General features: G+C 54.7%; 4 protein-coding genes across 13 annotated transcripts; all 4 read left to right on the forward strand.

The window, feature by feature from the left end:
* The first annotated feature begins 136 nt into the window (after positions 1-136).
* Positions 137-4,273, forward strand: LOC138447441 (protein phosphatase inhibitor 2-like). 9 transcript variants are annotated; one of them, XM_069603325.1, is made up of 8 exons: positions 137-378; positions 1,367-1,540; positions 1,866-1,973; positions 2,073-2,144; positions 2,374-2,459; positions 3,203-3,364; positions 3,449-3,586; positions 4,130-4,273. In XM_069603325.1, the coding sequence occupies exons 2-8, from the start codon at positions 1,449-1,451 to the stop codon at positions 4,186-4,188; spliced, it is 717 nt and encodes a 238-aa protein (XP_069459426.1). In that variant the 5' UTR covers positions 137-378; positions 1,367-1,448; the 3' UTR covers positions 4,189-4,273. The 9 variants fall into 9 exon arrangements, 8 of the variants coding, with proteins under 8 accessions (XP_069459426.1, XP_069459418.1, XP_069459419.1 ...); XR_011259839.1 differs by lacking the exon at positions 137-378 and adding an exon at positions 3,840-3,992 and having other exon boundaries at positions 845-1,540; positions 3,449-3,561; XM_069603317.1 differs by lacking the exon at positions 137-378 and adding an exon at positions 3,840-3,992 and having other exon boundaries at positions 845-1,540; positions 3,164-3,364.
* Positions 4,130-16,818, forward strand: ACAP1 (ArfGAP with coiled-coil, ankyrin repeat and PH domains 1). Its single transcript, XM_069603316.1, has 22 exons — positions 4,130-5,025; positions 5,558-5,615; positions 9,386-9,505; positions 9,676-9,729; positions 9,818-9,876; positions 10,112-10,295; positions 10,425-10,469; positions 10,567-10,662; positions 10,776-10,850; positions 10,942-11,051; positions 12,236-12,287; positions 12,373-12,473; positions 12,760-12,883; positions 12,974-13,185; positions 13,768-13,837; positions 13,959-14,053; positions 14,150-14,322; positions 14,892-15,064; positions 15,604-15,713; positions 15,796-15,906; positions 16,270-16,319; positions 16,630-16,818. Exons 1-22 carry the CDS (start codon positions 4,973-4,975, stop codon positions 16,728-16,730), a joined length of 2,226 nt encoding a protein of 741 aa, XP_069459417.1. The 5' UTR covers positions 4,130-4,972; the 3' UTR covers positions 16,731-16,818.
* Positions 16,812-19,061, forward strand: KCTD11 (potassium channel tetramerization domain containing 11). The gene has a single exon (XM_069603327.1). It carries the CDS (start codon positions 18,274-18,276, stop codon positions 18,970-18,972), a length of 699 nt encoding a protein of 232 aa, XP_069459428.1. The 5' UTR covers positions 16,812-18,273; the 3' UTR covers positions 18,973-19,061.
* A 1,356-nt stretch (positions 19,062-20,417) lies between these two features.
* On the forward strand, positions 20,418-22,518 carry TMEM95 (transmembrane protein 95). 2 transcript variants are annotated; one of them, XM_069603329.1, is made up of 7 exons: positions 20,418-20,735; positions 20,962-21,018; positions 21,185-21,265; positions 21,366-21,386; positions 21,519-21,599; positions 21,715-21,802; positions 21,930-22,518. In XM_069603329.1, the coding sequence occupies exons 1-7, from the start codon at positions 20,510-20,512 to the stop codon at positions 21,955-21,957; spliced, it is 582 nt and encodes a 193-aa protein (XP_069459430.1). In that variant the 5' UTR covers positions 20,418-20,509; the 3' UTR covers positions 21,958-22,518. The 2 variants fall into 2 exon arrangements, with proteins under 2 accessions (XP_069459430.1, XP_069459431.1); XM_069603330.1 differs by lacking the exon at positions 21,366-21,386 and having other exon boundaries at positions 21,501-21,599.
* Positions 22,519-26,354: the final 3,836 nt, after the last annotated feature.

The following is a 26,354-nucleotide window of genomic DNA, read 5'->3' on the forward strand; positions in this document are numbered from 1 at the left end:
GGGGCCAGATATGCTTTACGGCAGTGCCGGGCAATAAAGCATCCCGGAGTAAGGAACTAAGGACCACTACGGTGGGAAGAGAAAGGACGACAGAGTCGGGCAGGTTTGCTTTACGGCACGGGCGAGGTGACGGAGTGGCTCCAGAGGGGCGAAGACGGGCCGGGAGCTTTTGCGACAGTGGAAGAAACGACTGCCGCAGGCACTTTTACGACTTAGGGGTAGTGCCCAAACACTTTCAGCTTTGCGACACCGACGACCCTGCCTTCGTCGAGGACAGGCAACACTTTGAAGTATTCGCTTTACGGCAGGAGGAGGCAGGGGGCTTTCCTTCGCTCCAAGCGCCCGGAAGCGGTGTGAGCGGGCCCTGAGCACATAGAGGTAGCTTTGTAAATAAAGAGGGTCACACTCCGTACCACTTGAGACCGGATATGTCTTTCGACAGTGTCGCAATCCCTCCACTTCTCCGCAGAAACAGAGCGGGCTGGATTTCGGGGCGAAAAGAGTTCGCGATGTTTCTAGACAAGCCCATCTTGAACTCTAGTTCAACCAAACTTAGGTTTTAAAGCCACGAATAAAGAGTCCAAAGGAACCCTGGCAGGTAGTTTCAGGCAACGACGCTGACAGCCCTCAAAGACAGCCACCCCCAGAGCTATCAACAACCCCCCAGCAAGACTCCCTAGATGCTCACGCTTCAGTTGGACTGTGTGTGACGTCACAATTAGGTTTCTCGCACGGCGTCCGGGACCATGACTATGATTGGATAATTCGGATAAGGGTGATGGGGGAGAAGGGCGGGAACAAATCCCAAAGACAAAGAAAGGTTTTAGGGTGGGACAGAAAGGGAGGGGCAACCTGAGAGGCTTCCAGTCGGAGGTCCCTAAACAGTTTTGATTCCGCCCCCCACTGCTCCAGGGAGCGGTGGGGGAGGGGACCCAGGCCTCGCCCAAGCGTCCCTCTCCAGCCGCGGTGGGGGCGGGGCCTGGGGCGGGGCTATGTGGAGCAGGGAGGCGGGGCGAGGTAGCTGAGAGTGGCCCCCTAGTGGGGCCATGGAGAAGCAGGAAAGTGTGGGGGCTGCTGGCGGCCTCAATGGAGAATCCCCTGGTGGGGGTATCAGGGGGGTGCCAGGAGGCATCGGAGGAGTCGAGTCAGGCGCCGGGTTGCTCTCCGGAGTAACCATGTTTCACGGTTCTGGGCCCTCCACGCACAATGGGGGAACTATAATTCGCAGTCCTGATTCTAGCCAGCCCTCCGGAGGGACAGCAGTCCTCGGTACCGGGCTCAACCAGCATCCTGGGGAAGTCGCGGGCCACAGCTTTGGGTCCCGTACAAAACCTGACGGATTTAATCCCCCCTTCCCTGGAACCAGTGTATCCGGGACGTTCAACCCGGGGTCCGGGGCGTCTGGGTTGTACAACTCGGCAAACATTACGATATCCGAGTCAACTTGCATGCGCCAAGACAGACCCTGTGAGGACCGGCCCCGGAGCATCCTAAAAAACAGCAGCTCCATCACGGTGCACAAATCCCCCCGGGCGGAGAGGTAAGAAGCCGGGGAGGAAGAAAGGGATTCCAGACACAGGAGGAAACCAAGGCAGGGGAAAGGGGGTGGAGTCCCAAGAACTAAAAGTGAGAGTAAGTGAGAGTAAGTGGGGGTAATTGGGTGGGGAATCCGAGGTTCCTGGCCTTTGAGAGAGAGGCAGGTATAGGATAAACCCTTGATTACATAGCACTTGATTATCATCAAGTGTGACCCCACCTCAGCCTCCTACACGTCAGAAAAAGTTTTGAATGACTGAAAGAGTGAGGGAGGACTGAGCATTAGGAGATTTCCTCCCCCTTTTTTTGTATCCTTTCCTCACCCGAAGGAGAAAGTCTCAGCACTGGGATGAAATGAATATCCTGGCGACCTACCACCCTGCTGACAAGAACTATGGCTTTATGAAGGTGGATGAGCCCAGCACTCCCTTCCTCAGGTGCGAGTCTGCAGCTGTAGCCCTTCAGCTCCTACTCTCTGAGGAGAAGGGGAGTGCCTGCTGCCTGCTCTGAGGCACTGCTGTCTCCCTCCCTTGCAGGCTGCAAGACAGCGATGAAGACCTGCTTGCCGGTACCTCTCACGCAATGACTCCTGAGAAGTTAGCAGAGAGGTGAGAGTCCTGCCAGCCGTCAGTAGGGACCTGCGGCCTCCTGCCCCCTCCACCCCTGAGCTAGGGTCTGAGCCAGCTCTGCTTGTTGGCTCTCCAAATGGGAGGTACTACAATTTGGACCAGGACTCACTCAGGCCAAGGTCGGGGAGTCTGCCAGCTTGGCCCCAGCTACCACCTGCTCCCATTTTTTGTTCTCTCTGTGCTTCCAGCTGGTCTCCCTCCCTTTCAGGTTTGCAGCAATGGACAATGTCTGCCCCAAGGTCCTGTACAGTGATAACAGAAGCTCGGGGTCTTCAGACAGCTTTTCCAAGACACGTGAGATGAGGGGTGGGGTTAAGTGGAAGGGGAGGTGGAGTGAGAGCTCAGCGGAGAGCCTGGCAGGAAAGCCATGCTCTGACACTGGCCCACAGAATCCAATGATTTTGAAAAGCGCCGCAAGGCACACTACAATGAAGGGAAGTTCCTGAAACCTCAGAAAAACCCTCCCTTGGATAACAGCAAGAACAGCAGTGTGGGTGGTGTGAGTATGAGCAGTGGCAGTCGAAGTGAGATGCTGGACTCAGAGCCCAGGCCTGTGGAAAGAGGTGGGGCAGGAAGAATGACTGGAGGAGTCAAGGGCCAGATTGGCCTAGTGGCCAGAAACCACATCCTAGAAGCCAAAGGTTAGCTATGGGGGGGCCCCAGACACCCAAGGGAATTGTAGTCCAGAACCTTCTCCACCAGAGCTTGTCTTCCTCAGTGGGTGTCAGCCCAGGGCCCTGCTGCCTAAGAGGGAAGTCGTGCTGGCTGTTGTCCCCAAGGTAGACAGAGGGCAGCTGGGGTGGGGTCCCCATCAGGCCCCAAGGAAGGCTGGCTGGGAAGGAGGAACAGAAAGCCCCACAGAACTCTGAGGGGGTGGAAAGGTCACTGATGTTTTTCTAAAATGGGAGGAGGGGATAGAAGTGAGATGAGAACCTCAGGCTTGAGCTTCTCATGGCTGCTTAGGGGTCACAGTGAAGCTGGTGCCCTGTATTCTCTAGGTGCCCTTATGACTCACATTGATTTGGGTGATTCCTCAGCTTCCCCTGCCTTCAGAAATCTGTCCCCAACTTCATCCGCCACTGTGGTGTTGGAGAAGGAAATTGATCTGCAGCGCAAGGAGTATTACAGCAAAGGAAGATACCTGAGGTGCTGGCCCCACCCTGAGCTTGAGGAGGACACAGAAGATGAGCAGCAGAGCAGTGAGAGTTCAGCTGGGTCAGCCCAGGAGCGGGAGGGCCAGCAGACTGATGGGTGTGTCAACCCTGGTCCTCTGACACTTCCAGGCCCCACAAACTTGAACTGGGTGATCGAGAGTCCCATGAGCACTGAGGTCCGTCTGCTGGACCACACGGGAAGCTCCTCCCAGGATTTCCAGGCCACTGAGAGCTCCCGGAAGGTGATAGTGACATCATCGAAGCTTGGTGAGGGCACCAGGCCACCATCTCACCAGGCCTGGCTCTTGGCAAGCTCCCATCTTCCCAACCCCCTGCTCCCTTCAGGCCAGCAGATCGGCAAAGGTGATGAGAGAGGCCCTCCACATTCTTGTGTGCAATGTGGATTGTATGGAGAGGACCCAGGGAGGCTCAGAGGGATGGGTACCAGCCCCCCAGCTTGGTACCACCGCTGCCCCCATGCCTCCTCCCTGATTCCTCTCTGCCACCTACCCCGCTCCAGGTACTGCCCGGTGCTCCAAAGATAGTGGGTCCCAAGCAATGTCTGACTGGTGTCAGTGGCTGGTATCCAAGGGGCTGAACTGGCAAAGCAAGGAAGGCTCAGAGAGGGAACCTGGAAGTCACCCAAACTTCCCAAACCAAAACCAGCACAGACGTGAGCCTGAGCAGGGGAAAGGGGCAGGCTGGGGAGGGCGAGGTGCTAAGTGGGTAGATTCTAGGGAGTCTGGGGATCGTGGGCCACATCTTCTGCCTGTGGCAAGAAAGCCACTAACCCAGCCCCTCCTCTTCCAGAGGAAACCCTGCGGCTCCAGTGGACTCAGGAGGAGGAAACCAGACAATGGAAACTGTAGCCAGCTGGGGATGGGGTGGGAGCCAACTTTCCCTGCCCTTACCACCCTTGGTCAATCGGGATAGACAATAAAGAGAAGAGCAGGAGTCTAGGTGCTGTGAATTGGGGTCCCAGGCTGATCCTGAGCTGTCGTTGAGGAGAAGGAGGGCAGAGATGGAAGTTCACATGCAGGAAACCGCAGGCAGAGCAGAGCAAAAAGCTTGGCATAGCCAGGGGGACTGGACTCAACAGGTACCCAGGAGCCCAGGAAGACCCACCTGCAGTGAGCTGACAATGACTGGTGTGATTCAACCACACACTTACCAGTATCCTCTTTAATTCTTAAAACCACCCTGGAGGTAGGAGTTATCATCCCCATCTTTCAGATGAGGAAACTGAGGAATCAGCTTGCCCAGGGTCAGGCAATCAGGTTTGAACTTGTATCTCTCAGGCCTCCATGACTCAACCACTGAAGGAGGACAAGCTGAGAGAGACCAGGGCCCTAGGAAGGTGACTGCAGATAGTCTCCGAGGGCGGGGCTGTGGCTTCTCTGATCTCAGGCCCTTCTCCACCCCTGGCCCCGCCTCCACCCCTCCCAGCACTGCCTGAAAGTGAGGGGTGAGAGCTTCTCCTAGGACACCCCTTGCCCCTAGGGAAAGAATCCTGTCCCCCACCCCCAGGCTCGCCCCAGGGGAGGACCCTCCCCTCCTCCCTCATCAGCACATCCCCAGGCGAGGGGAGTGCCCGTACTTGCAGCTCCCCCTCCAGGCCCGAGGGCCCACTGGCCCCGGAGCGGTCTAGCTGAGATGACGGTCAAGCTGGATTTTGAGGAGTGTCTTAAGGATTCACCCCGCTTCCGGTAAGTGTACACAGGTGTCCAGGGGCAGAGGTGGGGAGGTCCGACACTCCCTAATATACACAACCTTCCCCATGTTGGACGGAGGATGTCTTTCCAGGGCGTAGGTCTCAGAGGGGCAAGATCCAGCATAGAAGTCAAAGCCATACCTCTGGTGTCAGATCCCTTGCTCTGATGCTCGCCACCCTCTGCCAGTGTGGAGGGGGTCCCTCCAGCTTCTCTCAACCCCAGAGCTGGCACTCCCTCTTCCCTCTCTTGGGGACCCCTCCCCTCCCCCAGCACCTGCTCTGGGCGGTTAGCAACTTCCTGCCCTCGCCACATCCACCCTCTTTCTACCTTCCTGCTCTGGCCTGGGCCTTAGTAGCTCCCACACTGTGCAGGGTGAGCGAGCCAGAGCGGGTGGGTGGGAAGTTCTTAACCCATCAGCTTTTTCTGTCCAAACCCTCGGCTCCCAACCCCAACCCCTGACCCTGCCGACTGGACAGACCAGATAGGCCCAAGCTCTGTTCCCATGACACTGTCCGTCCTTTCCTAGAGCCTCTGTCGAGCTGGTGGAAGCCGAAGTGTCAGAATTGGAGACCCGGCTGGAAAAGGTGATCCGAATGTGGAGGGGTGACCCAGGGTGCGAGTGAGACAAGAAGGGCAGGGCTGGGGAGAAAAGTAGAGACTAAGTATAAATTCTGGAGATTACCAAACATTAACCAGGTTGGGTGGATACTGGGGGCTACAGAGAAACCAAAAGGTGGTTCTGTATCCTTAAGGAGCTCGGAATTTTGGAAAACAAGACTCACCTGTGAACTTCCTTCTGAAGACCTGTGTTATGCGGGACCCTGAGCCCCCAGAAGTTTCTGCCCTCAGGGGACTCTCAGACTGTGGGCAACAAATCAGTAAAACACTGACACGATGCAGTCAGGCGTTCCTGGCTTCCTGGCTGCTCTTTACAAAAGCAGCACCACGCTCCCATCCCCCTTATTTGGCTTTTTTTCCCCCTCTACAACATTTATCTCAACTATGTTCTGTGTTTACTTGCTGTAGTAGTTTTCTATTGTATAACAAATGATTACACATTCCCTGACTTCAAATAGTGCACAGGTATTAGCATAGTTGTGGGTCAGCACAGCTTAACTGTGCTCTGCTCTGCTCAAAGCAGAGTTCAGTCCTTGCTGTTGTGGGATTGAGGCCCTCATCTCCCAGAGGCCACCCACAGTTCCCTGGCCCCGAGCCCTGTCCATAGACAGTTTATTTCATAACAGCTTGCTTCTTCTTCAAGGCCAGTAGTAGGCTTTCCCAAGCGTGTGCTGACAAGATGCCATCAGTGTATGTCAGAATGTGATCACGGGGCAAATCCGTTACCTCTGTCATTTGGGGGCACCATCCTATTGCCCTTGCCACATGGTGAGAAGCATAATCCTTACTCAGCCACACTCAAGGAGTGAGGATTATGCAAAGGCGGGAGTCACAGGGGTTCCCTTAGCCTGTGTCTGTCCCACTTGCCTAGTTTGTTTCTTGTCTACTTTTCTCTCCTGGATTGGAAGCATCGTGAGGGACTTTTACATTTCCCCTCCCCCGCCCCCCCCTCAATCCCCAGGGCCTTTGCCATGACCTGGAAGTTAGTAGGTAACCAACTAATAGATACATTTATTAATGAAACAGATACATTTAAATTGGTGTATAGCTGATTTACAATGTTGTGTTAGTTTCTGGTGTTGTACACAGTTGTACACATGAATATATACATATATTTTTAAGTTAAACTTTTTATTTTTAACTAATTGCAGATCACAGGAAATTGCAAAAATAGCAGAGAGAGGCACAGGCACCCATCTCCCAGCTTCCCCCAATGGTAGCATCTTCCATAACTGTAGTATACTGCTCAAACCAGGAAACTGCTTCTAGCATGATACAGTAAGCTGTCTAAAGACTTCACTTGGATTTTACCTGCTTTGCATATACCCTTTTTAAAAAAAATTCATTTATTTATTTAGCTGTGCTGTGTCTTAGTTGCTGCACATAGGATCTTTAGTTGCAGCATGTGGGATCCAATTTCTGAGCAGGGATGGAACCTGGGCCCCCTAACACTGGGAGGACGGAGTGTTAGTTAGCCACTGGACCCACCCGGGGAAATCCCTGAATATACTCTTTAAAAAAAAAATCTTTGTGTATAATTCAGTGGCACTTTATCACATGTATAGATTCTTATAACCAGCATCACACTCAAGATACAAAACTCCTGTCATTACAAAGAAACTCTTTTGAGCTTTTTTATAATGGTACCCTCCGTCCCCACCCCCTGCTTTATCTATGACAACCACTCATCTCTTTTCTATCTCTAGACTTCTCATTTCTAGGTTATCTAGGTGGAATCATACAGTATGTGACCTTTCAAGATTGGCCTTTTTTTCCCCTCTCAAAATAATGTCTTTAGGTTTATTCAAGTTGTGGCCTATCAGTAGTTATCAGCAGTTCATTAATAGTTGATGAGGAACTCATGCCTTTTGCATTGCTGAGCCCGTGCTATTGTATGGATGTACCAGTTTGTCACTAGTTCAGTCTTCTGAAAGTTCCTTATTCAACTATTTGGGCAGGCAGGGTGAATAAGGGAGAAACTGGACACTCAGTCCCGCAGGGGAGTTGTGATCCTCTGAGTCCTTGTCCCTTATTACGGACACTCAAGGGTGACATCTGATAAAATTTGATTGTGGTCTGTTTCCTGACCGTTACTGACCCTGCCAGCCATCTTCAAGTCATGCTATAGTTCCCTGAAGCCTTCACTAGCCTGAAAAAGTGTTTTTCAGTTTAACAAAAGTTCCTTGAGCAAACCTCTGTAGCCCATGTTTTCTGAGCCCCTGCTACCCAAGATTTCCTCATAGAACTGCCCTGGTGGTCTCTAGATCCCCAGGCTGAACTGACAGGCTCCATGAACTCTTGCCCCTTCCCAGATACAGTGACTCAGGCTGGAACCAATGGTGTCATCTCCAGGAGCCATGCAGTTCCTGCAGGTGAAAAGAACCAGGGGTCAGAAAACCTAGCTCTGGCTTCTGAGTCGGCCACCTCAAGGAGTGAGTGGGAGGGAAACCAGTCTTCAGGCTATTCCTACTGCCACAGGGGCCTCCCAGAGACCCTCCTCAGGCCAATCACTGGTCCTTTATTTATCAAGCCTCCTAGGCAGGTGGAATGAACTGGGAGATTGGGATTGACATACATATTTAAACTATTAACACTGTGTATAAAATAGATAATTCATAAGAACCCACTGCATAGCTCAGAGAACTCTATTCTGTGTTCTTTGATGCCCTAAATGGAAAGGAAATCTTAAGAAGAGGGGATTTGTGTATATAAATGGCTGATTCACTTAGCTGTACAGCAGAAACTAACAACATTGTAAAGTAACTATCAGTTCAGTTCAGTTCAGTCGCTCAGTCGTGTCCGACTCTTTGCAACCCCATGAGTCGCAGCACACCAGGCCTCCTTGTCCATCACCAACTCCCGGAGTTCACTCAGACTCACGTCCATCGAGTCAGTGATGCCATCCAACCATCTCATCCTCTGTCGTCACCTTCTGCTTCTGCCTCCAATCCCTCCCAGCATCAGAGTCTTTTCCAATGAGTCAACTCTTCGCATGAGGTGGCCAAAGTACTGGAGTTTCAATTCCTTCCAAAGAAATCCCAGGGCTGATCTCCTTCAGAATGGACTGGTTCCAATATTATTTTTTTTAAGCCTCCTTGTTTGTAATTTAGGGCCAGACAGAATGGGCCCTAAGAGCACCATCTCTGCCCTGACCCTGTGGCCTGGCTGACTGATTACTATTTATGAGGAAATGTTCACTAAGCATAGAATGGACACCTCCAGACAGTAAATACTGTATAGATTTTTTTGAGGGGGGCAAGGCATGTGGGATCTTAATTCCCCAACCAGAGGTCATACCTGGGCACTTGGCAGTGAGAGCTCAGAGTCCTAACCACTGGACAGCCAGGGTATCCCCCATTTCTGTAGAATTTAATACTGAGCAGGTAAAGCTCAGGTTTCATCCTGAGAGCCAGACACTGTTTGAGGATGGCGTTTCTGGGGAACTCTGGATTCAAGCAGATGTCGCAGGCCAGGAGAGATGTCCGGGAGGTGAAACCAACTGGCTCCGCTGTCAGACTGGGATGGATTTTGATCCAGGCCCAGAGCAGTGGGAGCAAAGAAACCGAGATAAGAAAGCAGCTCGTGTGTATTAGAAACCAGACTGGGCCGCAGAGAAGTGTAGGTGGGGGAGGGAGAGGCTCAGCCCTGGGAAAGGGGAGACAAGTCAGACAGGAGAGGAGCAGCACTGGGTACTGGTGGCACCGGCAGGACTCCTTGTTGCTCTGTTGTTTCCCAGCTCCTCAAACTGGGGAATGGCCTCCTGGAAAGTGGGCGGAACTACCTTGCTGCCAGCCGGGCCTTCATTGTGGGCATTTGTGATCTCGCCCACCTGGGACCACCTGAGCCCATGATGGCGGTATGTGGAGGGTCCAGTGCAGGCTGTGGTGGGGTCTGGGATGTGGAGAAACCCTGGGGAAGGTGAGGGGAGGGTTGGTCTGGGGTCTGCTGGTCCCAGGTCAGAAATCTAGGGATGGGAGGACCCGACCGCCCTTGTCTGGTACTCTCTCTCTGCATCTTCTTGCCTAGGAGTGTCTGGACAAATTTACTCAGAGCCTGAGCCACAAGCTGGACAGCCATGCTGTAAGGGGGGGCGGGGGGGGGCGGCTGGTGGGGGGAGCAAGAAAGTCTGTGGTCCTGACCCCCATCTGCCAACTTCTGCTTCCCTCAGGAGCTTCTGGACGCCACCCAGCAAACACTGCAGCGGCAAATTCAGACCTTGGTCAAGGAGTGAGTTGGGAGGGAAACCAGTCTTCTGGCCTCTCTCCCACTACCATGGGGGCCTCCCTGAATAAAGGAGTTGTGAGATTGGAGGCTTCTGGTGGCCTGATCATTATCCCCTACCTCAAGGATCCCCTCAAAGTCCTGAGTGTCCATAGCTACAAGGCTGTGAATAAACCTTAGGGATTTCTCTGCTGGGGTCGGTGGGTGTATGGGTAATTCTGTGTTATTCCTGCACCTCCAGAGGTCTCCGGAGCTTCCGAGAGGCTGGCCGGGATTTCTGGCGGGGGGCCGAGAGCCTGGAGGCTGCTCTTACCCACAATGCAGAGGTTCCCAGGCGCCGGGCCCAGGAGGCAGAAGAGGCTGGAGCTGCTTTGAAGGTTGCTCGAGCTGGGTACCGGGGCCGGGCCCTGGACTATGCCCTGCAGGTGCCTGTCCCTACCTGTCCTCCTGGGGTACCAGGGCCTCAATTACCTTGAGGCTGGAGTCACTGATGTGTAGTGGGAGGGGTGGGGTGTGTGTCTTCAAGACTGACCTGAGATCTTTTGGGCTCTCAGATCAATGTGATTGAGGACAAGAGGAAGTTTGACATCATGGAGTTTGTGAGTTGAGGTGGGGGTGGGGGTGGGGAGGGGCCTGCTGATAGCTTGAGGGACCGGGGAAAGAGAGGGGTCTGCCCCCTGCCCACCTTGTCCCCAGGTGCTGCGTTTGGTGGAGGCCCAGGCTACCCACTTCCAGCAGGGCCACGAAGAGCTGAGCCAGCTGGCCCAGTATCGTAAGGAGCTGAGTGGCCAGGTAGAGCCCCAGGGAGCAGGGAGGTGGAAGAGGGAGGGAAGGGGCTCTGAGATGACTCTCCTGGCCTGGTGGGTGAGGCTGGGGCCATCTGATGATACTCTTCCTGTGCTCAGTTACACCAGCTGGTCCTGAATTCAGCCCGTGAGAAGAGGGACATGGAGCAGAGACATGTGCTGCTAAAACAGAAGGTGAGGACTGGGGCCGCAGACAGGAGGCGGATGGCCCTGGGGCCTTGGTCTCTGGCCCCTTCAGTTGCCCTTTGACACTTTGTGCCCCCAGGAGCTGGGTGGGGAGGAGCCAGAGCCAAGCCTAAGGGAGGGGCCTGGTGGCTTGGTCATGGAAGGACATCTCTTCAAAAGGGCCAGCAATGCATTTAAGACCTGGAGCAGGTGAGGAGTGAACATCCAATCGGCCAAAACCATCGGTTTTGGGTTTATTTTTGAGTGGTTATAGTGTGTTAAATGGGGTTTCCCAGGTGGTTCAGTGGGTAAAGAATCCTCCTCCAGAGGAGACCTGGGTTCAATCCCTGGGTTGGGAAGATCCCCCATGCCCCCTGAGGAGGGCATGACAATCCAGTCCAGTATTCTTGCCTGGAGAATCCCATGGGGAGGGGAGCCTGGGGGGCTATAGTCCATAGGGTCACAAAGAGTCGGACATGACTGAAGCAACTGAGCATGCACGCATGCACACACCATGTGTTAAATACAGCCAGGAAAAACAGACAGACTGCCTCTACCCCCCGCCCCCGCCCCCCGCTGCCTCCTTCAGAGACTTTATGTTCCATCAGCAAAGATAGTGACATGGTAATTAAGTGAATTATATGTTATCTTAGAAGGTAAGAATATCATAGGCAAAAAACAACAAAGAAGCAATGTGGACGCAGCCAGAAAGGAGCTGTGACTTTGAGTAGGATGGTCAGTCTAGGCCTCCTGGAAAGGTGACTGCTGAGTGAGGACTGGAAGGATATATAGGGGGAGAACGTTCTAGGCTGAAGGAGGAGCCCTTCCAAGGCCCTGAGGAACCTGGAGCGTTCAAGGAACAGAGGGGAGGCCCTGGGTGTGGACAGAGGGAGGGAGGAGGAAGTGGTAGAAGATGCAGGTGGAGCTAACGGGGTATGAATCATGACAGCCTCGTTGGCTGTGCTCTGAGGGAAGTGGGGCGCCATGGGAGGGTGTGGAGCAGGGTGGTGACCTGCTCTGATGTGACCCCTTCCCCTTCCAGGGCCACCGCTGGCCCCTGAGGGATCTTTGTGCAAATTAAGAAACGGAGCCCCTTCTCCAAGATACTTATATTTGCCAAAATGTTGTAGCAATGGACTTATGTTATTAGACAAAGCATTTTTACTGCCATCTGCTGGAAACTTGTCTTTGTGAATCTATCACAACTGGGTGCTGAGATGTGACCAGCACCCCTCACGTGTCCCCAGATGCCCCTCCTCTGCAACATCTCCTGGGATGGGCAGCCCAGGGCTCTCTTCTCAGTGAGATTCTGTGAAGCTGAGAGCACCACATTCCTCCTGTCCCTCTCCTGAGCCATACCCCCACATCATGAACGCTATTTCCACCTCTTCCAGACGCTGGTTCACTATTCAGAGCAACCAACTGGTCTATCAGAAGAGGTACAAGGTGAGTAGGCTGGGTCTTGGGTACTGGGCCCCAGGAGGACTCAGCCCTGCTGTGGCTACCTGGACATCTGCCCTCCCCCAACCAGGACCCTGTGACTGTGGTGGTGGATGACCTTCGTCTCTGCACAGTGAAGCTCTGTCCTGACTCAGAAAGACGGTTCTGCTTTGAGGTCGTGTCCCCCAGCAAGTGAGTACAGTGCCCAGGGGTGATGGCCTGTGTGTCTCAATCTTACCGGCTGGCAAGGGTCTTGGAGGCCCCTCCTGCTGCCCCAGATGTTAACCTTTTGTGATCAACTTGAGGGGAGAGTATAGGGCAAAGGGGCGTATCTAGAAGGGTATTTACCAATTGGTGCAGAGGTATTTCCATATGACTGGCACCCGCCACACACTCGCTGAATGTCAGCCTGCCCATCCTGCCACTTGACTCCCCAGGGCTTAGACCCCTCCCTGCTCTCCATTCCCCTCTGGTCCAGGTCCTGCCTCCTGCAGGCTGACTCAGAGCGCCTCATGCAGCTGTGGGTCAGCGCCGTGCAGAGCAGCATCGCCACAGCCTTCAGCCAGGCTCGACTTGATGACAGCCCCCGGGGTCTAGGCCAGGTACCTTAACTGGCAGTGCAGGGCTGGGCTGCCCAGCGAGCTAGGAGATCCCTTCCCTTGCAGCCACTCTTTCTTCCCCTATCCCCACAGGGCTCGGGACACCTGGCCATAAGCTCCGCTGCCACCCTGGGCCCTGGCGGGTTGACCAGGGGAAGGGAGCCTGGTGGAGTGGGACATGTGGCAGCCCAGGTGCAGAGCGTGGACGGCAATGCCCAGTGCTGTGACTGCCGGGAGCCCGCCCCCGAGTGGGCCAGCATCAACCTTGGCGTCACCCTCTGCATTCAGTGCTCTGGCATTCACAGGTCTCTCCCTTCCGGGTCCCAAGCATGGGCCCCTGCTCCTCCTGGGTTGGGGGCAGGAGACTTCCTGGGTTTCCTCTCACACTCTGCCTGTTCCCTGGGCTGAGCTTCTGGGGCCCAAGGTGGACCCAGGTGGGCCCAGGCCCTCAGTGTCCTGGTCTGGCCAGGGCAGGAGGACACCCAGGGGAGTTGATCCATTTGTCTGGAGGAGGGGTGGGGTTAGGACTGCTGAGGGTTGGGGAGCTGATGAAAAGCAGAGAGAGATGATGTTATGAGGCCTTAGCAGGTCTATATAGCCCTCAGGGGGGAGCGGGGAGGGGAGTGGCATGGCAAGAGTTGTCCAGGCCAGAATGCCTGGAGAGAGGGGAGGAGGCTGGAGAAGATGAGGAGAAGGGAGGAGAGGGAATGGTGAACAGGCAGAATCCTGCTTGATCTAGGTCAAGAGCACGTGGCCCTGGCTGCCCTCTGCCTCCTGGCCCAGTGCATCTGCATGGGCCTCCCCACACAGGACCTTGCCCCTGAAGTCTTTCCAGGAGTAGCAGCTGCCCCCACAGAGGGCCTAACATATCCCCTCTTGCTCTCTAGGAGCCTTGGAGTTCATTTCTCCAAAGTCCGGTCTCTGACCCTTGACTCATGGGAGCCAGAACTCGTGAAGGTGACTTGGGATGCTGTTGAGTGTATGGGGTTGGGTAAGGGCAGGGCCGCAGAGTCCTGAGGCTCAGACACTCACCCACACCCTACCTGTCTGTCTCTGTCTCCACCTGGGCCACCTGCAGCTCATGTGTGAGCTGGGAAATGTCGTCATAAACCAGATCTATGAAGCCCGAGTTGAGGCCATGGCTGTGAAGAAGCCAGGACCCCGCTGCTCCCGGTGAGGCTGGGGCCACCCTCCATGTGGGGAGGGAGGGAGGGCCCAGGACAAGAGGAGGGAAGACTGTCTCCTTCCCCTGCAACGCTCCCCCGCCAGGCAAGAGAAGGAGGCCTGGATTCATGCTAAATACGTGGAGAAGAAGTTCCTGACCAAGTTTCCCGAGATTCGAGGGCGAAGAGGTGGCCGGGGGCCCCCCAGGGGACATCCTCCTGTGCCCCCAAAGCCGGGGCGTATCAGGCCCAAGCCGGGGAGCTTCAGCTCTAAGCCAGGTATATAGTTGGTTGGGCATCTGTGAGCACCTGCTGGGCACTCAGCACAGTGCCAAGCCCATTGAGGAGGCACAGAGTCCCGGGTCTAGGTCCTCCCCTTGAGAGTGTTCGAGGGGCCAGACTGTACCAGCACTGGTTTTATAAGGCAAGAGTTTCGGGGATTAAAGTGAAGGATGGGAAGGACCATGGGGCTGGGAGGAAGCAGGAAGGGCTGTGGAGGGTGCCAACAGCATGAGATGAGTCAGGAGAATGAGTGAAGGTCTCCAGAGGCCTGTGGATGAGGGTGGGGGCTTGGCCAGAGAGAGGGAATCAAGAGAGCTGAGGTTGACGATCAGCTCATCCCCATCATCCCTGCCAGTTGAGGTGGTCAGACAGGAAGAGGTGAAAGATTTGTCTATACTATATGCCTAGGGACCCACCCATATCCTCTCACACCCTCTATCACCCCCCACCACAATTTCTGGTCTTGGAGTCCTCCCCACAATTGAGAAGTGACCTATCCCATCACAATGTCAGGGGTCTGTGCTGGGGGTTTCCTTCTCAGATTCATGGCTGGTTCCCCTTCACAGAGCCCCCCTCTGAGGACCTGGAGAGCCTGCACCCCGGGGCCCTGCTCTTTCGAGCTGCTGGGCACCCTCCATCCCTTCCTACCATGGCTGATGCCCTTGCCCATGGAGCCGATGTCAACTGGGTCAACGGGGGTCAGGAGAATGCCACACCACTGATCCAGGCCACAGCTGCTGTGAGAGTCTTGGTGACCTCCCTACAACACGTTTGGTCTCCTCCTCTCTTCCCTCTCCTGACCTTGGTCCCAGCTCTTAACCCTCGCCCCAGCCCCTAGGGAGTGATAACCAGTAGAGTTAGATTGCTAAGAGGGTGAGATTTGGAGGCTGAGAAACCTGGGTTTGGATCCAGACCCTCACTACTTACAGCTGTGAACCTCCTTGTGCCTCAGTTTCCTCATCTGTAAAATAGGGATAACATGCCTTATTAGGTTATACTATGGATGTAATAACATGTAAAGAGCCAGAGCAGAGGGACTTCCCTGGTGGTGGTCCAGTGGTTAAGATTCCGTACTTCCAAGGCAGGGGCTGTGGGTTCAGTCCCTTATTGGAGAACAGATCCCAGATGTCCCTTGGTGCCGTCAATAAATAAAGCTTAAAAAAAAAAAAAAAAAAAAGGCAGAGCCTGCCATCCCATACCACTGAACTGACCCGACTCCAAAATATCTTTTGTCTCTAATTTGCCATGGTTTCTCCCCTTCTCTATTTCTCCATGCAGAATTCTCTTCTGGCCTGTGAGTTTCTCCTCCAGAACGGGGCAAACGTGAACCAGGTGGACAATCAAGGCCGGGGCCCGCTCCACCACGCGACCATTCTTGGCCACACGGGGTAGGGATGACAGGGATGATGGCCTGGGGAGGAAGGCTCCAGACAGGGTGAGGGGCCCGCTGAACTTGGCTATCTTGTCCAGGCTGGCCTGCCTGTTTCTGAAACGGGGGGCCGATCTGGGAGTTCGAGACTCTGAAGGCAGAGACCCCCTGACCATCGCCGTGGAAACAGCCAACGCTGACATCGTCACTCTGTGAGGGTGCCTGGGGAGGCGGGGCTCGCGCTTGCACTATCCACTTGGGCGGGGCTCACGCCAGACCCCAGCTTGCCAGGCGGGGCCTGGGAAGGGGCGGGGCCAGCTCCTGGACCAGACTGAGAAAGGCTTCTCCAGGTGTTGACTGAGGCTTGGAGTAGGAAGGGGAGAGGACAGGATAAACTCACCTTCCTTGGTGGGTTTATTCTGAGAGAGGCATCATTCATTAACGTTGTCAGGAATCTGTAAAATACTAGACCCTGGGAAAACAGGTGAATGAAACAACCCAGCTCAAAGGCTGGGAGGGTGGGGGTGGGGGTGGGGTGAGAATGTCGTCCATTCCTTAATTCTCTCCCCCTTCAGGCTACGATTGGCAAAAATGCGGGAGGCCGACGCGGCCCAGGGCCAGGCTGGTAAAGTACACCTCCCCTCCGCCCTGTGCAACATTGTAACTGTGGGCTTCTGGCCCCTGGTGACCTGTCCCCAACTCCCTGTCCTCAGCTTCATTAATTAATTACATTATTTATTCAACAAACACGTATTGGGCGCATCCTGCGCTCCAGGTCCTTGAAACAAAGCAGAGAATAGGCGAGGGCGCTGCCCTGACAGTACAGACATCTCCTCCACCCGCGCTGGAAGCGCGTGCTCTTACCAGGCCGGGCTGTCCCTATTGTGCTATTCGTGCTAGGACCCAGCCTCTCAGCCCTTTCTCCCTCCCTTCAGGAGACGAGACATATCTTGACATCTTCCGTGATTTCTCCCTCATGGCATCCGACGACCCGGAGAAGCTGAGCCGGCGTAGTCAGGACCTCCACACGCTTTGATCCCAGGCCTTCAAGGGCTCGCACCCCCATCCCTTCCCTCCCCACCGCCCGCCCTTTCCATTAAAGCCTTTGTGCTTTGCTCTTCAAAGTTCATTTATTGGCCACCCTTTTCCGGCTGGTGAGAGATAGGGCACTGCGACTCTTGGGGTGCAGGAGCGATTGGGAGTTTTCGAACTGGAGTTACTGGAGGGGCAACTCCTGGGAGTGAAGTGGGAGCTTCGGCCTCCAGGGCGGGGGCTCGCGGGCTCAGGCGACGTGGCCAGACCAGTCCGGCCAGGCGGAGGCCGCTTGCGCGGCGTGGGTTGGGTCTAGCCTTGGGGAGGGGGGGCCGGCTGGCATCCGGCAGGGATGGCGAGGCTGGCTCAGGCCACCCTGGCCCGGAGGCATCCCTGGAATGTGGATGCTCAGCACCCGCCCCCTCGGGAATTCCCCGTGGGAGTGACAGAAAAGGAACAGGTCCCCAACCCCTGAGGGCTGGCCCTCAGTTTCTTGAGCGGCGGGATTGGAGATGCCGGCATCCACTGAATTGCAGACGTGAGGTCGGGCACACCTGGGGGCCCGTGAGGCAGTCGCGGGTACATCCGGAACGACGTAACTGAGTCACCCTCCGGACCCCACCCCCACTAGCGTGCGCTGGTCCAGCCTGTCCGCCCCGTCTCTCGGGTTCGCCACTCAGCTTCCACCACGGGGGGCGGGGGCGAGGGGCGGGGCGCCAGGGGGCGGGGCTGCCTCTTAAAGGGCCCCCGGCCGCTGCCCTTAGGCCACTTCCTGGGGGCGGAAAGGACTTAAGCGGTTGCAGCGAAACCCGAGGAAGGCGTCGGCGCCCGGGTCCCGAGACTCCCGGCTGCTTCCATCGGAGTCCTCGGACACTCCCAGCTTGTACCGAACGTGCATCTGCGGTCCCCAGCCGATACAGAGGCACCCCTCCCCCCTCCCGCCATCAGCTCCGATCAGCCTCGCCTCCATCTCCTGGGACCCGCGCCGGAATCAGGCAAGGCAAGGCCTCAAACTGGCCCCCGGAGCCCTGCGTGGACTTGCCCACGGTGACAGCGATCTGCCCGAGAAGCTGGACCCTTCAGAGTTGGCCTTGTGCTCGCCACCGTCACCTGCTGGTTGGATTCTGGAAAGCCACCGTCTGAAGACCACAGAAAGGAATCGCTGACCACCCAGAATCGGATCTATATCTCCCGTACCTCTCTGACTTCCCTCTGCTCTTTTCATCCGTTCTCTCGACCTTTCCGGCGTCTCTGTGCCCAGAAACCATCCCCCACCACCAAGGCAGCTAGGGTGAGCCCCAAATCTTGCTGCCTTGTACTCCAACCTGTGCCTCCCACTCAGAGAGAGTCTGAACCTTACCACCCAGTTCTGCACACATCCAGGAAGTTCTGCCTTTTCTTCTCTTTCAGTGTCTTCTATACTCCTCAAAATTTCTCCTCCTACTGTGCCCTCTTCGCCCCCCTCCTTCGGGGGCCCCGTGACCCTGAATGTCGGGGGAACGCTATATTCCACTACGTTGGAGACCTTGACTCGATTCCCAGACTCCATGCTGGGGGCTATGTTTAGGGCTGGTACCCCCATGACCCCCAAACTCAATCCCGAGGGAGGTGGCCACTACTTCATCGATCGAGATGGCAAGGCCTTCCGGCACATCCTCAATTTCCTCCGGCTGGGCCGCCTAGACCTGCCCCTTGGATATGGGGAGACAGCGCTTCTCAGGGCAGAGGCAGACTTTTACCAGATCCGACCCCTCCTGGATGCCCTGCGGGAACTGGAGGCCTCTCGGGGGACCCCAGCTCACACAGCCGCCCTGCTCCACGCAGATGTAGATAGCAGCCCCCGCCTGGTGCACTTCTCTGCTCGTCGAGGCCCACACCACTATGAGCTGAGTTCTGTCCAGGTGGACACCTTCCGGGCCAATCTCTTCTGCACCGATCCTGAGTGTCTGGGTGCCCTGCGGGCCCGATTTGGTGTGACCAATGAGGACAGGGCAGAGGGAGGCCCACACTTCCGTCTGGAATGGGCCCCCCGCCCCGCGGAACTCCCCGAAGTGGAGTACCGCAGACTGGGGCTGCAGCCACTGTGGACCGGGGCACCAGGAGAGCCACGGGAGGTGGTGGGCACACCCAGCTTCCTGGAGGAGGTGCTGCGGGTGGCTCTGGAGCATGGCTTCCGTCTCGACTCTGTCTTCCCTGATCCTGAAGACCTCCTCAACTCCCGATCTCTACGCTTTGTTCGGCACTAGGAACTGAGACCTGGGAATGCTGCCCTCAGTTTGACTTCACGGAGGGGCGAGGGGGAGAAAGAACGGGTCATTAAAGGGGTTGAAGATTCTCCTGAGGCCTTTTCCTAGCTCTGCTCCGGGAGCTGTGAGAGTCAGAGGCCCCATTGCACCTGACTGGAGAGCCCAAGTATGGACAGGACTCCCCACACTGGAGGGAGCCCACCAAGAGCCCACAAGATCAATGGGTCTGGACTGGAGCCAATCCTGGGAGGGCTGGGGAGGCTTCCCTGGCTGGTCCTGCCTGAATCTGGGGACCTTCGGTGTTTCCTTGCTTGGAGCTCAGTATTCAGTGTCTGGAAAAGCAGGTATGCTTCTCTGCCCAGGCTCAACTTAGCAGGACTGTGGAAGGACGGTGAGGTCTGAGGGAAAGAGGAACTTTGGATTGCTCTAATGTGGTCTCCTGGACTGTGACTTCTCCTGGAGATGGTGGCCTCGCCTGGCCTGACAAATGAGAGGTCAGAACACTGTGAAATATGGGAAGGGAGGTTCCTTGCTGTGTCCTAAGCCACCACTGAGGGAGACAGCGAGGGCTACGCCCCACCTTAGGTTGGCATAAGGGAGCTAGGAGAATCCCCATTAACTGTGGGGCTGGAGCATCCCTCTGGAGATCCAGGTGTTTTAAAGAATCCCATGTTGAAGGTGGGGGTGGCTATAGGGAAGAGCAGGGCATCTTCTTGGGTCCTGGCCTTCCTTCCTTCATGTGTACGTGCCTGTCAGCCAGTGGCTCTGACTGATGCGTGGATCCCTGCATACTGACTCTCAGCCATGTTGCTGGAGGTGGTGTCTGTATGCTGGTCTTCTGTGGCCTCTGCATGTCCAGGCCTGTTTGGGGTTGCCCAGCAACTGTTTTGGTACCAGGTGTGTCTGTGGTATGGGTGTGAGTAGACTGACAATTAGTTTAATCACAAGGGGTGTGTGTGCACATGTGCTTCACACATCCACGTAGGCAGGAGGGGCCTGCTGAGCTTTGAGTCACTAGGATCTTCTAATGAAAGGTAAGAGAAGTCACTGGGCTTAGCTAGGCCTTGGAGGCCTGTATAGAACTCTCTGTTTCTAAGGCAACCATGAGCCTGTTGCTAGGAGATAGCTGGGGAAGGCCCAAGGCTGCTCAGAGAGAAGAAGAGATGAACAGAAGAGTTTGAAAGAGTGGGGGAGGATGTGGACAGGGATGGGTTTCTGAGTCTCTGGGGGTATGGGATACTCACAAACAGCTTCTTCACTGGGGAGTCACTTACTGTTTATCACTGGTCATGATTTACAGGAAGAAAAATAAAATTGCTTTTGGAATCACCAACTCATGAAGGCTGCTGAGGGCTAGGTTGGGGGTATAGCAGAAGCCCTGCTTTCTCTATCCATCTCCCACTAGAAGAATTTTCTTCCAGTCCTCAGTTCATTGGGCCCCAAGTTTACCCCAGCCAGAGATGGGGCAGTGTCACTGTGCTAGAATGCTCTAGAACCTCCAGACAAAGGGCTGGAATCAGGATCACAGAGCATTCCAATGCCTTCCCAGCCTAGGTGGGGCCAGCCCTCCCTCCAGCAGCCCCCAGCAGGCCTCATGTGGACACTGGCACTAGGTGGGATCTTCCTGGCAGCTGTTGAGGCTTGTGTCTTCTGCCGCTTCCCAGACCGTGAGTTGTCGGGCCGCCTGGCTCGGCTCTGCAGCCAGATGGAGGTCCAGTGGAAGGACTGTGAGGTCTCCTGGACATTCTCGGCCTTTGCCTTAGGTAAAATCAGACATCCAGGGATGGGCCTAGCAACAGTCACCCCTGTGCCCCAACGGGCCTGCAAGTGGCCTCACAGCTCTGCCTCTCAGCCATCTCCTCAGTCCACAGCCCTCTCTGGACACACTTTCTGCTCCCTCTGGGAGAGCTTCTTTGGACCCTGGGAAAGGGCCCAGAACCTCCTTCCAGGTCAATGAGGGAATCACCCTGTCCTTACCCATCTCCACAGATGATGCATCCTTGAACAAAATCACAGAGAAGACTCACAGAGTCCTGAGAGTCGTGGGTGAAGTCAAGGGGGAAGGCACAACCAAGGAGGGGGAGGGGGAGTAGGGAAGGGTGGAGGGCAGATGGAGACAGGAGAGCGTGATGGGGTGGTGCTGGGTGAAGGGGTGGAGGTGAACCAGCCCTGCTGAGGCCCTGGGCACTCTAGCTGCTTTCTGCCTCCCCAGAGATCAAAGGGTCTCTCTACTCACTCCCTTCATATTGGCAATGGCTTCAAAAGACCAAGCTCCTGGAGTACAACAGAGAAGGTACGGATGAGGGGAAGGACCAGGGGGTGCCTAGGTCCTTGGGCAAAGGGGTGTATGGCTGAGCTCACCCGCCCCCACCCTGCCTTGTCTTTCATTTCAGCTCTCTGCCCTCCCGCCTGCCGTGAGTAGGAAAGGGAAGGGGTAGCGAGAGCCAGGGGCTTGGGGCACTTCGGGAGAGCGGCCACGGAGGGCGGTGGAAGCAGAGAGAAACGGAGGCTTCCCGCCGCACTGCTAGCCCTACTGTCTCCTGCAGGGGGCAGCACCATCCTGTACAACTGTTCCACCTGCCAGGGTTTCGAGGTGTACTGTTGGCCCCGAAAGCGCTGCTTCCCAGGTCCTTACTCCCCACATCTGCCTCACCCCCACCCAAATCTCTGAGCTTTGAGGCTCCCCCAGCATCGATGGGTGTGGTCCCCAGGATCACTCACTGCCTCTTGGGTCCCCTATAGGAAGTCACGATCTTTGGGAAGCTCGGATCCTGCTCCTCTTTGTGTGCGGAACTGCCCTGCTCCTGGGTGTTCCGAGCCTCGCGGTGGAGTGAGTTGCGGGATCAGGGCGGGAGACAGCCTCACCACTTCCCACCAGTACCCCCTCATCCTTCCTCCTGCCCTCGCGGCCCTTCCCTCCTCCTTTCCCAGGCCTCCCACCCTCTGTTTTCCCTCAGGTACAACCACTTCCGAGCAAAAAGTTGACGTGAAAAGGAGGACAGAGCCTAGCCTCCAGTTCTAAGGAGCTCGTGTACCCACGACGTCCACTTCTCTCTTTGGGTTGGGGGTGGGGTGGGGAGGGTGGGGGACAGCCAGACCCTAAGTTCCAGCCCCAAGTGGTTCAATCTTCCAGACCCTGATACTCAGACATACCCCATAGTCCCAGTGTCAGATGGTCGCCAGGGACCCAGGCACCCACAGCTGGAAAGTTCCTCCCCTTCATCCCTCAACCAATCAGACGGGGGCAGTCCCCGTGCCAGGAAAATATCTACAGAAGGAAAGAATCCCCTCTGCTCACCACCACTCCCACATCCCCTTTCTGCCTGTTCCCGGACGTGGGAGCTGCCAGGCCCCAGAAACTCCTCTTGGCCCTCCTGTGACTGATTGGGAATCCGGGAATGAGTGTTCTGGAAAAGTCCCTCCCCCTTGAGTGAGACCACATCAGTCAGCCTGCTGGCATGCTCCCCTTCCATTTAACATTGTGAAGCCTCCCACAGAGAGAGGCCTCCCTCCTGCCAGGCCCAATTAAACGTGCTGTCAAATGGCCTCCGCCTCTGTCTGGCCTCTGTCTGCAGCTGGGTAGGGCAGGGGGAGAGAGAGGCTCATGTAGCACAGTGGTTCTCAACTTGGGGAGGTGGGGATTTTGCACCAGAGGAGATTTTTTGATTGTTTTGATGGGGGGTGGGGTGGGGAATGTAGTACTGACATCTGTTAGAGACCAGGGATGCTGATAAACATCTGAAAATGCATGGGAATGTCCTCCAGGACAAAGAATGATCTGGTCTAAACAGTCAGCAATATATGGTTGAGAAACCCTGGTGTCTGGTCCCTTGGTTAGCAGGAGTTTGGATTTGGGGGATGGGAGATGGGACATGAAAAGAGAGGCCTACTCCAGCTATAAGTCACAGTCCAAGGGCCTAGGCCTGGGAGGGATCCTTGCCTTCACACAGCCCCGTGGTTTTCAAACTGGATACTGAAGTTCAAACTGGAAACGAAGCTCCCGGTTCTCAACCAGCTGCGTGTGTGCGTGCTAAGTCACTTCAGTCGTGTCCGACTCCACGACCCTATGGACTGTAGCCCACCAGACTCTTCTGTCCATGGGATTCTCCAGGCAAGAATACTGGAGTGGGTTACCATGCCCTCTTCCAAGGGATCTTCCCTACCCAGGGATGGAACCTGCATCTCTTATGCCTCCTGCATTGGCAGGTGGGTTCTTTACCACTAGCACCACTTGGGAGACTGCACATAGAGTCATCTGGTCATCTTAAAAAAACTACCTAAGAAAAAAAAAAAAAGCTACCTGTTGCTGGGTCTTGTCTCCAGAGATTCAGAGTTTAGTGGTCTCATATGGGGCCTCAGTTAATCTAATTTACAGCCAGCCAGGGTTAGAACCACTATTTGGGGGAATCTGTAAAGGTGCTGGGGATAGAGAGAAAGGAGTAATTTATCCCTTCTGGAGAAACACCTTCCATTTTGTTTTACATATTCTAGTCCAATGCTTTCATTTTACACCGAAAATGGAACCCAGAGATCATATGGCATGCCCAAGCTCATACAACAATTGAAACATTCACTCATTTGATAAATACTAAGTGATTGCCAGCCAGGCACCGGACAACGCTGACACCCACACTGGGGTGAGAAGCGCCCTGCTGACACCCCAGCCACAGCAGCTCTCCTTTGTCTCCAGGAGCTGTCTCAAGCCCCCCAAGAATGTGCCCTCTTTCCAGGCTCAGCATTTTAGAGCTGTCCTCCTTCTCACACCCAACATGCAGTGGGTCAACAGTTTTGCCCATCTCTGAAGGACCTTGCTCCTCTCTGCCCCTTCTCCTGCTCTATGGGCCCCAGCCCTCTCTGGAACCCTCTTTCTCCCCGTGGAGCCCAGTCTCCCAAATGTGCATCTGACTCTGCTCAATCCCCTAAAGCCCACTCTGCACCCTTAGCAGCCACACTGGTCTTTTTTTTTTTTTTTAATATTTATTTTATTTTCCTGGCTGTGTTGGATCTTACTTGCGGGGTGGGGACTCTCTAGTTATCATGCTTGGGCTTAGTTTGCCTGCTGCTTGTGGGATCTTAGTCCCCCGACCAGGGCTCGAACCTGTGCCCTCTGCATTGGAAGGCAGATTCTTAACCACTGGCCCACCAGGGAAGTCCCCACACTGGTCTTCTTAAAATTCCACATCACTAGACCCTCCTGTCCAGCATCAAATGATGCTTGAAAACTTGGGCTCTGGAGTTGGGCTGCGTGATTTCAAATCCTGGCTCTGGCACTTACCAAACCTTGGGAAAGTTATTTTTCTGTTCCTGTTTCCTCATGTTTTAAATGCGGACCATGTATTTCTTTGATTCCTTGGCCTTTTTTCCTTCGATCTACATTTTAACATCTCTGAAGGACCCATTTTAAATTGAAGACATGTCATAGCATAATGGTATATATTATAATCGAAAATATCTTAAATTCAGTGCAGTGGCACTTTCCTTACAGAATGACTGTGAGGTCCAAATCAGTTCATATAAAATGCTTGGGACTTTGCCCAACATGTAATGGGCCCTCATTAAGTATTAGCCATTATAATCTCTTACTTAAAACCTTCCCTAGCTTGTCTTTGCCTATAGAATATAGAGTTGGCCCTTGATCCTGACATTCAAGACTCTCCACCCGCAGCTCCCCTCGTCTTCTTTAGTCCTCAGGCCAGAACTGTCCAGACACAGAGCTGGAATCCCGCTTGAAAGCCCCACAGGCATCTCCGACTCCACATGTCCACCTTTCTAGACCTATTTTCCAACAGGGCCACAGCCATCCTCCTCCCCTCATGCCATGCGCCCACTTCTCACCAGTAAGTGGTCTACCTCGGTAGGTAATGCCTCTTGGAATCCAACCCCCTGTTGTCCGCTGGGGCTTCACCTCAGCTCTGCCCACCCCACAGCCACCCTGAGTCACTTCTAGTTGCCCAAATACTGTTACCTCATATCTCCTTCCTTTGCCCAGGCTTGTTCCTCTGTCTGGAAAGACTTTCTCCTTTGGCTCAGATATCCCCTCTTCTGAGAAACCTTCTCTGAGCCCCCAAGGCTAAGTGGAGTGAGTCTGCTCCAGGCTTCTCTTGTGTGGCACCTGTTTACCTTGGGTAGTGGTGTTTCTTTACACATCTTCCTGCTGTACCACACACTACTCTCTAAAGCCACTGCTTAAGGTTCTGGGTCTGTTCCCTCAGAGCCTGGCACATGGTAGATGCCAGGAAGTGTCACTGATGACTGCAGCACCTTCTCTGAACCCTTGTGATAGGCCTTCCTTGGGTAAGCCTTTCATGAACACTTCGCACAGGAGGCTGGTAGAGTTAGTATTTGTTTTGTGCACATGAGGCCAACCTACCAGCGTGTGGCCTATCAGGGCAGGGATGGTTTTTCAGAGCCCCTCACCAATCAGGAGGTTGCTATGGGTGTGGCAGTTTTAAACAATGGCCCCATACTCTCTGACATGCTGCCTATCTAGAGGTAGGTGCTATGTATCCTTCCCTTGAACCTGGGTTCCATGGCTAGCTGGCTCACTGAATGTGGCAGAAGTGACACTGAGCCACTTTCTGAGCCCAGGCCTTAAGAATCTGTCACCTTCTGCCTTTTGGGACACTCACTCTGGAATTCAGTCGTCATGCTATGAGGATGCCCGGCCTATTTTAAGGGTCCCCATGGAGGGATTTGGCCAAAAGCCAGTATCTGCTGCCGGATGTGTAAGTAACGCAGCCCTCCACTCTCAGATCATCATCCCCAGACTATCAGGTTTTCCACCCAAGGCCGCAGACATAGTAGAGCAGAGATAAACCATTCCCACAGTGTCCTGTTGGAGTTCCAGACACAAAGTCCAGAGCATAATAAAATAGTTATTTAATGCCACTAGGTATTGTTATTCAACAATGGATAACTGGGATGGTGGGACAGAAAGAAGAGCCTAGAACCTGGCACTAAAAGCCCTGGGTTGGGACTTTCCTTGGGGCCCAGTGGTTAAGACTTGGTGCTTCTACTGCAGGGACCTTGGGTTCGATGATCCCTGGTCAGGGAACTAAGATACTGCATGCCATGGTGGTGTGGCCAAAAGTAATAACAACAACAACAACAAAAAAACGCCCTGGATTGAGGATATGGCTGGCACTGCTGCTGCTGCTGCTGCTGCTGCTGCTGCTGCGTCGCTTCAGTCGTGTCTGACTGCCACTTCCTATTAATAGCCGTATATGTACATGAAAAACATCAGTTCACCAACCTGAGCTTTAGTCTTCCTACCTGTAAGATGGAGTTAATGATGGTTAACAGATATGGAGACTATGTGTTATTTACCTATAGCTGTGGAACAAATTATTCTACAACTCAATTGTCTGAAACAGTAAACCCTT

Source organism: Ovis canadensis, chromosome 11 (genome assembly GCF_042477335.2).
Source record: "Ovis canadensis isolate MfBH-ARS-UI-01 breed Bighorn chromosome 11, ARS-UI_OviCan_v2, whole genome shotgun sequence".
Classification (NCBI taxonomy): domain Eukaryota; kingdom Metazoa; phylum Chordata; class Mammalia; order Artiodactyla; family Bovidae; genus Ovis; species Ovis canadensis.